Genomic DNA, 13,065 nt, shown 5'->3' on the forward strand with positions numbered 1-13,065 from the left:
TATATACGTCTCTACACAGTTTATTCTTATAAGCCTACAGAAATAATGGAAACACTTTACAAAGCAACACACAACATTTTAAAAACACATTTCACTGACACAATGCATGGGCATTACAGCATTTTCACATCGCCCCTGGTTTCAGAACACAGGACAGCATTACACAAAGCAGGAGCATCCAGTTTAAATACAGACCTGCACTAGTGATAGGTATTTAGCAAGAATGGGCTAATAGTTTCTGTGCTCTCAATATACTAAAGTATGTGTAAGTTTCCCTTGAAGTTTAGCAAACTCTGAACTGAATAAAGGAGCTAAAGCAGAATATATATAATCAATAAAAAATATTTGAAAAGGTAAACACCCTAGCTTCAGTCTAAAGGCATAGTTCCTACAGCCAGTTTTTCTAAACTTTAATTTTAATCCCTTCTCTCCCACACCAAAATAATGAAGTTTTTTACCTTCACTTTTGCTGTCATCCGTTGCCATTATGCACTACAAAGCAAAAGGTCAGTGGCAAAGCTCTCCTGTAGCTTCTCAGCACGTGTCATTACAGAGTGACTCACTATAGCTAGCATTAAGTCTCTATTTAACTGAAGTCAGTCCCATTTCAGTGTCTAGGTTTAAAGGGATCACTGCAGCCTTAACATATCCACTGCAGGTCTTTTATGAGCTGGGTCTTTGGTTCGAGTGAATCTGAGCATTGCAGTTCACACCAGCTGTGAATCTGGTCCTGGCAAACCAAAGAAAGCTTTTTTGTGCAGTTACCATGAAGAAATGTTCAGAGATAACAGGCGATTGCAAAGAACATAGGACACCCCAGAAGGTTATAATGCCTACAGACGTGTTCATGTTCAAAGTAATTTAGGGCAGTATCAAGAAGGGGGCCTGGCTAAGGGCCATATTCAGACTTCCTTACTCAGTTGAACATCCTCTCCACATAGCCTTGCTGATTTTAATCAAACTGCTACAGGAATAGGATATTGTGTAATGTAAGCAATGAAGTCTGGCCACAAATGATCAATACAGACACTAGTCAGGGTAAAAAAAAGTGTTTTAGACCCACATGTGGGTTTCTTACTAATTTCTGTGTCCATGCTCTGGAACGATACTCAGTTCAACACATCATATGAAAGCCTCAAAAGAAAATTATTTTACTATCTTCCCTAAGTCAGAGAGACATGTAGGGAATTTCTTGGTTTTATCATCAATTCAATGAAAGCATTCATTGTTTGTTACATTGAAAGGCTGTGTGGAAAACAGATAGGTCTTTGACGAAATACATATGCTCACACATGAACACGGATGAATGAACTGCAAATGGACATGCCACAACCTGACAGGATGGCATGTTATGGATGCTAAATTAACGAGTAATCAGTGGTTCTTTAAGCTATGTCACCTCCAAAGAGGTCCCCATCTGAAGCCAAAGGCTGCAAGCTAAAACTTTGCCAGTAAGTAGAGTTCTTCATCTTCTCCTCCCCTGCATGAGGGAGATGCATGTCAGCAGCAGGGTCGGTCAGCCTGTTCCCATTTCCCAGTCGCTGAGCAGCCAGCTTGGTTGGGTGACTGCGCAAGAGCCATAGGAGAGCAGAGCTACCAGACCTGAGTAGTTAGCGGAGCAGAAAGCAAAGACCCTCAGCGGCCCCAAAGGCAGCAGTGATGCCAAGCAGCAAGGCTGCCTGCTTCCCAAGGGGCTGGAGCAAGAGGAGGAGCACCCTCCCGTCAGCTGCCTGGGCAGGAGCACTGCGGGGTGCCAGCTGCCAGCGCCGCTCTCGGAGCTCAGGACGCCCTCACCTAAACACGTATACGTTCTGCTGGTTGGCTGGCACTGTGGGAAAATGAACATTTGATCCCTTGACTAGCAATTGCAGAGATTTTCGGCCAAACAGTACCTTTGAAACTGATGGCACAAAACTACCGCTGCAAAGATCGATACCTCTAGAAGTAACATGAATAAAATTAGGCCTTGAAATACTGAAATATACATTTTTAAAAGCGTGCATTGGTGTATAAGTCTATACTCTTCACATTGGCTATGCAGAAGCAGTGGGATCAGCGAGTTGCAGTGGATGTGGATGTGGAGCAGCAGCACTAGGCACAGTCCTGCTGCTCACACAAAATGCCATTTGACTTCAGCAAGAGCTGCAGTGAATGGTTTGCGATCCCTGGTTCACATGAAGACTCTCCTCATCGCTATATGTTAAATCATCCAGCCCTGAAACAAAGAGGATCTGTGTCCTCTTTTAAGCTTCTACATGGATGAATCCTTGCAAAGGTTTATTCAACTTTTTTACTCAAGTAAAGCTTCCACTGTTGCAGCAGAAGATTTATCTGTTGAATGTATGAGTAAAACATGAGTTAAGAGTAAAGGAGCTGGTAAAAAAGAGGAAGCTGCTTTCAAAATGTTTAATGTCTGAAGCAATTCCAGGAGTGGGAGATGAAGAAAACAGAATAAAACTATTTAATCAACAATGCCTTTTCCCTTTGTAATAAAAACTTGTTAAGGAACAGAAGTCTTAGTGGCACCATTTCTTATTTCCTTGCACTGCCTCAGAAGACTTTAGTGTGCAGTATAAAGCAGAATAAGCTGCATGGCTCCTAAAAGGAAGGCATAAAACTTTTGTTTTCTTGATCTACTGAACAGAATGTGAACCCAGCGCTCCATTAGCCTTTGGTCAGGCAATTCACAAAATATTCCTGTCCAGCCCTGGTAACACTGACACATGAATCTCTGCCTCATGGCTTCAATATTCTCCAGGCTGGGTTCACCGGTCACCAGGAACCTGGGGCCCTTCTCTGAGTGATGGGCTCGGATCTTAAAATTAGTGGGTGACAAATGGAGGTAAGCAGAAGAGTCGCTGTTTTTGCGGATACATCTTCCATTCTTCTTACAGAGGACTTTGCTACAAAGTTTGGCTGCTGAGGTCACATTAATGACATAATGTCCTAAGGGTCCATCAATGTACTGTTTCACAGTTGAACAGCTCTCCTGTAGAAAATAAAATACCATGACACATTTCTCAGTAACTAGCATTATGTCCAAATTTCCTATATCTAAGAAGATGCTAGTACAAAACTGTTCTTGGCTAAAGTAACCTGTTGAGATAAATCTTGTTGGATTTACATAGTAGAGTAATCTATTGATTTAAATGAGTTTACTTCCACAGGTAAGATTAGCAAAATAGTCACCTTTACTATATTGTCTATTTGGGTGCTTGGTAGCAACATACAGATTTAGACTAGGGAGGAGTCCTAGTAAACAGAAAGAGAGTTTATATGCTAATTTGAGACTAACTAGTTCCTTAAATAGAGATTTCTGGTAACTGCTGACAAGGAGCAGTACATGGGACTAATAGGTTTTACAGCACATATTGAGTCACCGCTTTGGTCCTGATCTCTCCAACTCCTTCAGTTTACAAGGAGCCACATCATTTTCAGAAACCAGCACAGGAGTCGCTGCAACTGCAGCTGTAAAGTTCCAGTTCAGATTTCCCTCTTCCTCTGCCCAAGTCAGTGGTGCTTTGCCAGAGGCTTCAGGAGGAGGAGAGCGGACTTCATGAAAAGCAGAGTGGGCACCAAAGCCCAGCCCAGGTTCAGGAGCAGGGGCTAGCCTGCCATGCCTCCTGTGAAACCCCAGTGCAGCCTCCTGCCTCCTCCATCACTTCAAGAAGTATTATTTGTGAAAGCCTGAAGAACCTGGGAGGAAGAACTAGGCTTTTTCTTGTGGTAACATTATTTTCCATGTGTCATTTCAACACTAGTGACCACAGAAAATACCCCCCTCCAGACTCCATTCCTCCTCTGTGGATCCGTACAAACTGCCATAGCTACAAAGTAGAACGCTGTAAAACAAGGTGTGCTTATATTTGTATGTTATTGCTTCAAAACATGTCTTTCTTCTAACCTGGACTCATTATTCCACCATGCTACAAATGACCTGCCCAAAGCAATGTGCTATGAAGCAAAAGGACTTCTCAGCCTAACGAAAGTATAGAAGTAACGAGATCTGATAGTACTGAGCCATCGTCCTCAGTCACTGGTTGATGGCATCGATAGATAGGTGCTACGGAGGGTGTGGTGGCAGAGAAGAGGTATTGAGGTGATTCCTAAATACTAATAAACTGATAGGACCTACCTTTGAGCTGGCATATTGCATGCTGCCCCAGAGAACAACTCCAGCTGCTCCCAAGGCCGCACTTTCACCAATGGTATTGACCAGATCCATCTGAAAAAGAAGGCCAAAAACAGACATCAGAAAACCAAAGGTATAAAAATAAAAGTAGAAAAGCACTAGGATATGGGCATCACCTTTTTTTTCCCCCAGAGGAGACATCGGTCCTGTGGTATATTCTTCACAACAGAATCACTATTTAGTTTAGAAAGCTCTTCTGTGTGTCTCCAAAGGTTTGCATAGGTTGCATTCATGAGTGGGACTATTAAATAATTAAATCATTATAGTTTATTCACAAGGGGTCCTCCAGCCAAACTGGTGGTGTAAGAATTGAATTATCTATTTTATCTACCAGTCTTTGAATGATTACCATACCTATGTAGGCACCATTTTTGGCAAGGGATGATAAGTATGGTCACACATCATTGGATCACCCTTACAGTGTCTAATTGCAGTTGATAGGCTTCAGGCAGGTGTCTAACTTGTGCTGCTTTAGCCGTGCCAATACAGTTACAGAGCTGCTCTTCTTACCAGCGTGAATGCCATTATTCCAGGAAAAATACCTTTGAAAAGTCAGCCTCTCCCAGTGCTACATAGTGCCAAACGAGAAAAAAAGCGCACACATTTGCATACTGACTTATCCATGTCCGCTTTTAGAGCTGCACCAATAAGCAGTGGAGTTGTAGCGATCAGCGGTAACGCAGCTCTACCAGAGCACAGACTGTGTGTAGAACAGGAGCCACTGGTGCCTTGCCTACAACATAGCAACATACCTTGCAAGTGTCTTAAAGCCATTGCCTGAGACCATGAATATTGTGTCAAGAGAAATGCAATTAAATCTTAGAAAATATGGAGGAAGCATCTTCTTCCACCCCCAAATTCCAAGGCATGATCAATTACATCTAAAACCATTTCTGTCTACAATAATTGATTAGAAAGTGATTCGTGATCAGTGTTTGTAATGACAGATATTACAATATTTCTCGATTTGATGAAGAAACAGCAAATCCCTTTAAAAAGTTAGTGATGGTCTTTGATACAGTCTTTTCACCTCATTTTAGGAGAAAACAATGCAAAAGACCAGCCAAATTATCACAGTATGGTGGTGGCACCTTAGAAATGCAAAATGGTAGAATGGAAGAACCATGTTATTATTGTTAATTACTACTTAATAGTTTATTTCACTGTGTAAGTGGGCCTGTTGATTTACCAATGCATAGTCAAGGAGTCCCCATTCCTGAAACATTTATGGCCCGAGAGATATAAAAGAAGGCACAAAGAAATGCTTTGGGAAAGGAAGAATCCACTGAAGAGTTGAAGATGATTACAGAGAAGTCAGAGTGAGCAGTGGCTATGACCTTTAACTAAAAGGTTGGACAAAACAGTGCAGGAAAACCTGCAGAAGTCTGAAAGAGTAGAGCTTGCCTACTGGCTCCTAGTGTAGGGTTCAGAGTGATATAAAGTGTAATTGGTCTCGCCTGGAGTTTGTGTTGCTGCTGATCATCCAAGCAGTCTTTTAGAGAATGTCATTACTCTTAAAAGTTTATAGTCCGGTGCTAGTTTCATGAAAAGATAGTGGTGTGGGCTGCAGGTGTTACTTTCATGTGGGAAATGGTGGCGTTTTTTTTCCTATGGGAATTAATGTATCAGTAAAAAAAAAAAAAAAAAAGTATGTGAATTAAAGATCAAAATATCAAACGTTAAGAGAATGTGAAATACAGCCTGACCTCTTGGTAATGAGAGTTCCCAGGCTTTCCTCATCTGCAAAGCATTTTATGAAGATTACCCAGACACAAAGGCTGGACTGTGATTCTACATTAGCCACATGATGGTTGACTGATTTAGCACTAACACAGTTCATATCTCATTAACAAATTAATGAAACCTTTTCAGACAGCCAAAACAAATAATCAATAGATATTTAGCATTGCTGGATGAACTAAGACCCGAGCAAAACCCAAAATAAAGATTTTGTTAGTAATAAGCTTTAGGAGTTAGGGTGCTTGACCAGGAGTCAGTAAATCCAGTTTTTATTCCCTCATATTCCTCAGCTTTCTTCTGTTACTTGTAGAAATCGTTTAGATTCAGATCCACAAAGGGATTTCAGCCCTTCATGTCTGATTCATATGGATATAAAATAATCAAATCCAAGAGCATGACCCTTAAAGTTCACCTAATCCTCTGGGTGTGTGAAGTCCAATGGCAGCAATAACTTCACAACTGAAGTTCGCGAGGCACCTACGCTTCCATTTTCGTGCACACCTAGAATCACCACCTTGCCAATGCTGAGAAACTCAGCACTTTTCTCAGGCTAAGGCCAAAATCTGGCATTTCATTGGAAGATACATCCCCCTCGGGATGCTTAAAGGACACTAACAGAACCTGCACAGGTGTTGGATGCTGGAGAAAACAGCAGCTCACTGCAAAAAAAATGTATGGGATTTCATGTAAACAATCTCCTTCCACCTTACATTCCTCTTCTTGTATTCTTTAAAACAGAGGTTGAGTGCTAAAAGTCCTTCCCAAGAGGAAAGAGAATTAGAAAGACATGGGCTGAATTTTTCTCTCTTCCCCCATGCTTAAAAGGTACATCACCTCCAGGTAACCCTCCATCGGGGGTTATCTTCACCGTGAGGTTACGGACAATGTTTCAAGGGGTGCCATTTCTCTTTTTGATGCCATTTTACCTTGCACCAATCCAATGAAGGTTCAAAAGAGAGCAAGAGAAACAAGTGGGAACCTGACTACAGCTTATGATTAATTCAACTTAGTAATTAGGTAACTTGCCCACAAGGAAGGAAATAAGGTTTCTGACTCTCATTTCTAAGCATAGTTACATCTTTTACCGAATGACTGACTCATGTTCAGTACCTCAAAAGCCGTCAGCACAGAAGGGCTCTTCCCTGAATAACCTATGAACAGGAAGTTGCACCCTCTCTTTTATTTTTTCTCTCTCGTACGCTTGTTCTTTTTGGTCTGGTGATTCCCTAACTCTTTCCTAGCATCTAACCCAGGGTGCTGGATTCCTCCTCAGCAGGCTGGGAAGAGAACTGAGCCAAGAGCTCCTGCGCCAGAGGTGGGTACTCTGACCACCGGACGGTCGCACAAAGAGGGAGGCATCACCACTAACCCTACCACAGACAGGGTTAGCGAAATAAATGACACACCCCCCCCCCCCCTTCAGGTATTTTGAGAAAAGGAGACGTAAGTGCCTCTCGTAAGAGCTGAGAGTGGCAGATGGGGAGCAGAGGTAGGGAGGTGCATCCCTGAAGCCCCGAGTGAGGCACAGGTGCTCCAGCAGCAGCCTCAGACACAGCAGTGCTGGCGTGGGGAATGAACTTAGCACCGCTCCTCATGCCGCACAGCTTGGCATTAGTGGGGGCTCACTGGCGTGGCTCTGCCATGCGAGTGTAAGAAGTAGCCCATATGGAAAAAACATGCAAGTTAAAAGATTTCAGTCATCATTTTAAATATAACCATCTTGTCATTTGTCTAGGTGGGGAATCCCATTTCACTCTTTGTATCAGATCCTCGTCCATCCATGTTAGAGGACTGTCCTGAAGAGACAACTTTATGGGTCAGCTGCCACTTAGGCATCTGGTATTTCTCCAAGTGATAAACAAGTCAACAAAGCCTCTTCCCTTCTGATGCTCATTCTCGTTCAAGCTTTTGGGGGCAGTGTGCAACAACCAAAGATCCTCAAGATTTTGCTGGGCTATCTCTGAGCAGACGGCTGATTTGGCAGAGAGGAGGAGGCTCTAGTTCCTATCAATGCTTCTCCATATTTTGATCAGTCAAGTCACTGCATTGGACACTAAAAAAATAGGAGGTGAGCTAAGCTGTTTCAGTTTTGGAGATTGTGAGGAAATAGGACAGTCAGTTCTAGTTACATGTTGAGGAAAGAAAAATAACTGTATCGGTAATCTTTCCTTTACATTTTGAACAGTCTTAGTTTCAGACATGCTTTTTCTGTATTCAGGAATGGTAGTGCAAGCCTGGCATGGCTGCAGGGAATGGGCTCTGGACACATGCATACCTGGTCATCAGAGAAGACTATCTGCAGGTGTAGAGAAGTTGTTATCTATTATTCATCATTTGTTAGTTGTCATCCTGCTTTATTAATGACTTCAGCCATCTAGTCAGGAAGCACAGATGCTACTGTGCAACTTCCCTCTCCCACACAGTTAGCAGTGAATTGTCAAGGCAGATAGTTTCTAAATATCCTACAGATGGCAAACTGCATTTCTAGCAAATACAGAAACCTTTCCTAATGATTAGGATCCCAATTCAGAATTCACAAACTGTTTCCAAGAAAAAAAGCAGGATTAATTTCTCAGATACCTTATGCACAACTCACCTGATTTCCAGGCCCAGTCAGGGTGAAAGGTACAGCAGACATACCTACAGCATCCTGGGTCTTTCGTCTTTCTGAAGGTCTGCTAGGCTTCTGTCTCTCCCCCAGTGACTCTGATTCACAACCATTCTTTCTATTTCCTTCCACTGTGATATTTACTATATTTTTCATACTGTGTACAGAAGGGCTTACACACAAGGCTTGAATGTGTCAGCAATTAATTCTGTTGAACCAGAATCTCACAGCTCTTGCACAGCTTGAGGGAGCAGGACAGTGGTTCTCCTGGCCCAGTCCCTGTCAAAGCTCAAGTATCTATTAGCCTGTCATCCCAGTTTTTCTATGGCCATTTAGCCTGGATGTCATTGTACTACACCAGCTCCTTTCTTTGTCACATTCACGCACATTGTTGCTGGAGCTTGGAGGTTTCATGCCTTGTTTGCGGGTTTGTGATTATCACTTAAGGGCATGTCATGGGTCAAATGAGAAGTTCCAGTCTAGTCTAAAATCATAGAATCATAGAATCATAGAATTACTTAGTTTGGGAAAGACCTTTAAGATCATCAAGCCCAACCGTTAACCTAGCACTGCCAAGTCCACCATGCCCCTAAGCACCACATCTACACGTCTTTTAAATACCTCCAGGGATGGCGACTCAACCACTTCCCTGGGCAGCCTGTTCCAATGCTTGACAACCCTTTTGGTGAAGAAATTTTTCCTAATATCCAATCTAAACCTCCCCTGGCGCAACACACCACCCTCACACCACCTCCCCACAGGAACCCCTCCTGGCGCCCTTCCCCTCCAAATCCCCTTTCTCTGGTCTGTGTCCCCAGCAGCAGCTGTCCCTGGCAGGCAGGTAAGGCCGCGGGGTGGCCAGCTCTGCACCCGCAGTGGCATGGGGGAGGCCCGGGGGTTTGCAGCTCCCGCTCACTGCTCAGAACTACAGCAGCATCCCTTGAGTGTGCAAGGGGGAGCGGAGAGGGGACAGAGGGACATGGCGCTGCACGCACTAGAGGGCAGGGTGGGCCACTGCAATCCGGCTGCGAAGAAAGACACTGATGTCACCTGTTGCACATTGCACACCCTGCGCTAGTGACACCTGTCTGGAATTCCCTCCTCTGATAAACCCCAAAGGTGTTGGCCTTTTGCAACATCTCCTCACAACATGAGGAGCTAACACGTAGGGTCACCCAACATAGTCCACACTAAGAACACAGAATCACAGAATGGTTTGGGTTGGAAGGGACCTTTAAAGATCACCTAGTCCAACCCCCCTGCCATGAACAGGGACATCTTTCACTAGATCAGGTTGCTCAAAGCCCCATCCAAGCTGACCTTGAACACTTCCAATGCTGGGGCATCCACAACTTCTCTGAGCATCGTGGGTTTCAGGGCTTTCTAACTGCAGCTGCTGAGTGTTTCCACACCATGTCTCAGCCCTGGGCTGAAGCATTTCAAACAGTTCAGCAGAACTGTTTCAACCTGTCCTTTGAATGAGATTGGAGGAAAAATGCAACCATCTTTTCAGATGATAAGCCACTTGATAAGCAACTCAGCACATCTGTGTGCTGGAGCCAGGATGCAGCCACATATTTCAAATATCTTGGTGGCTTCAGGGCTGTGAAGGAAAACAAGAACATTATCTTCCTGATCATTCCTCTTTAGAGTTTTCTTAAGTGCAACCCCGCAAGTTCCTGGCAGTCCCAAGCTGTTCGCACAGATGATGTGTATAGTCTGGAGATACGTCAAGCCCTGTCCCCATGGCTGCCTGCAGCACTGGGTACCGTCCTTATTAGAAAATATGTAGTGGAGCATAACCCAAAGATGTTTCTCTGGCTATGCATGGATCTTCCCTGGCTGCAGAGCTGTAAAGTGATCTTTAAAGCACCCAAAAGTAAATGGCTACATGCAATTGAAAAACAGGCCGGTGAGTTAAAGAGTATAACTTAAGAGGAACGTCACTCCAAATTACCACTGTACTGTTCAGAAAATAGCTTAAGGTAAAACAATAACTTTATACCACCACAGATTTTGAACTCATGCATCACTGGTAACAGCATGCTAGTTTTCTTAGCTTTCAGTGACATTTGTGGTATTTTTATATCAATCAAGGGAGTGATTTATATTATAAAAATGTATTATTACAGCCTGCATTTGAAGAACGCTAATTTATTTCGTGGCCTGTTTTGAGCTCTTCAGTGAAGGCATTCTGGGTGAAATCCTGCCTGTACTGACCCCAGTGGCTCTTGCCTTCAGTGGGACCCAGTCTTGCCTATTTGCCCATGATTTCTGCGTCAGTTAGGACCTGCAGTTTCCACATCACACAGAAAACAGCTCCAAAGAGTCCCTGGTTGCTAGCTCAGATTTCCTCCCCTCTCCCCTCTCGTGGAATTGATAACGGTGAAAGCAAAGCTTTTGGCACTTCAGACAACTACTAGAGAAATCAATAAGCACCTGTGCCTCTCTGTTATGTGCATAAACAAAGTCAGCACCACGATCATCTTTACATATCCAGAAAGTCTAGGACTTGTATGCATATATCTTTATCATCAATGCTGTGGTCACTATATATTTATCGCACTTGATCATTGGTTGAAGGAACATTGCATGACTCAAAAACTTGGTTTCTTTATTAAAAGGACTCCACAGTGTTAGCACTAAATGTTGAATCATGAAGATATTTGAATGTGTTGTACCTCTGAAAAGTGAGATGGCCAATGTTCATCATGCAGGAGTTAGGAACTCCAGGCCAGACTAGTTTACTTGACTGGTTTATTTCTATACTGAGTGAATGTACATTTGGATAAAGAAACAAAAAAGCCTTGAGGCTCCTTTCTCATTAAAGTTTATCTTTCCATTACACTAATTAGTTTTAAACTTCATGAAAATTTGTCAAGTTCATTTCACAAGCTGTGCTGAAGAATTAAAATAGCAGAATGAATTAATTCCTTAAAGAAATTATTTCTTTGTACTTTCTTTCTAAATTACCCTCATTAAAAATATACAATGTTATCCTACAGAAGTAGACCAGAGCGCTGCTATAGTAACTACTGAAAAGTGTAGAGCTTTGTACTGTGACTACCGTACTTCCTTTTAGAGGGTCATTCTTAAATATGAAAAACAAATGCATAAATGCTTTTATACAAGGAAAACTTTTAGAAAGTACTTTTTCTAAGAGGCTTTTCCTAATCTCTAAATTTCTAAAGAAGTCTGTCTGCTTACCTCTGTTAAAACATGAAAAGTATAGGCATAAAATGGTCTGGAGTAAACAAAAACAGGCAAAACGTAGTCTTTTCTAGCAATTGAGGCAACACGTATTGCCTCCTTAACCCGATAGTGAACAAACTTCAGTGCATTTGGACTTGACTTCAGTATATAATCCAGGTATATAGAAGGGTAGAGAGCAGTGCTTTCCTTCCACAGCCAAAGCAGGAGGTCATTGCGGGAAGACTCAATGGCTGGGCATTTCCCCGTGTATGTTTGGGGGTGTTCTTTGTAATCATAATTGTAGCAGTCTGGGTAAAGATAGTAACCCCACAAACCATTTGGTCTCATATGCTCAGCCAGAAGGATAGTGTTGTTCATAAAACTCTTGCCAGCATTTTCAAATTCCTCCTTAGCCACTTTCCTAATTTTGTCCTCTGACCACTGAGGATGCCGTCTCCTAACCATCTCAAGAGATTTATTTCTATAAATGCTTTTATTGCCCCAGTTCCTATCCCACTGGGGTCTCCAGTTTTCCCAGTCAATGACTGCAAGTCCCTGAAATTTCTTCATGGGTATGCAATAGTCAATGTCAGACTTTGCTTTATTAAGGTGTTTGAGAAGACTTTCGTTCTGGGGCACCCCTCCGTTGACAGGATCTCCGTTATCAGAGTAGTAGGGATAGTATCCTAAATGAGTGTGATAGAAGATTGTCACATTGGATCCACTCAAAGTCTCATTGGTGTTGGATGCAATGTCAAAAACACTGAGATCCAGGTCCACCTTGTACCGCAGCCTGCACTGCTCCGTCGGCGCGTTCCAAACAACCATGAATGGCTTGTGCAGAACCAGAGGGGCCCGTGCCGGCTTCAGCGGCTGAGCATCAACCATAGTAAGCAGCGCCGTCACTGCTAACCGTTTGACCCAAACATCCATGGTATGTTTTTTTCTGGGAAATTGTTATGATGTGTCCTTCAAAACAAAAATGAGACAAGACATGTCAGAAAGGCCGTAGCCAACCTGGAGGCAGATAGGATGACAAAGGGATGTCTTTTGGTTTGATTTGCTTTTGTTAACATTATACCTAGGGCAAACAGAGAAAAGCGCAAAACTGTGATCTTGTAAAAATTAAGTCTAATTTCAAATGTTTTGAAAGATTTTTTGGTAGACTTCACTGTCCGGAAGTGTGTTCTAATGCTCAGCTTTTTTTTTGCTTTCCTTCTCACCCAGACACCTCCCACAGTTGATTCAGACCTTTCCTTAACACTTATTTGCTCCCTGATGTCTACAAAAACATGAGTTAATAAAAGAGTAACTTAAAACAACAGTATAGAAA

The 13,065-nt window shown here is 42.8% G+C and overlaps 1 protein-coding gene across 1 annotated transcript; it reads right to left on the minus strand.

Moving 5' to 3' along the window:
- Positions 1-2,560: 2,560 nt before the first annotated feature.
- On the minus strand, positions 2,561-12,665 carry LOC142404578 (hyaluronidase-1-like). The gene is made up of 3 exons (XM_075491541.1): positions 11,748-12,665; positions 4,136-4,225; positions 2,561-2,989 (listed from the first exon to the last, which is right to left on the minus strand). The coding sequence occupies exons 1-3, from the start codon at positions 12,663-12,665 to the stop codon at positions 2,561-2,563; spliced, it is 1,437 nt and encodes a 478-aa protein (XP_075347656.1).
- Positions 12,666-13,065: the final 400 nt, after the last annotated feature.

This window comes from Mycteria americana, chromosome 1, assembly GCF_035582795.1.
Source record: "Mycteria americana isolate JAX WOST 10 ecotype Jacksonville Zoo and Gardens chromosome 1, USCA_MyAme_1.0, whole genome shotgun sequence".
NCBI lineage: Eukaryota > Metazoa > Chordata > Aves > Ciconiiformes > Ciconiidae > Mycteria > Mycteria americana.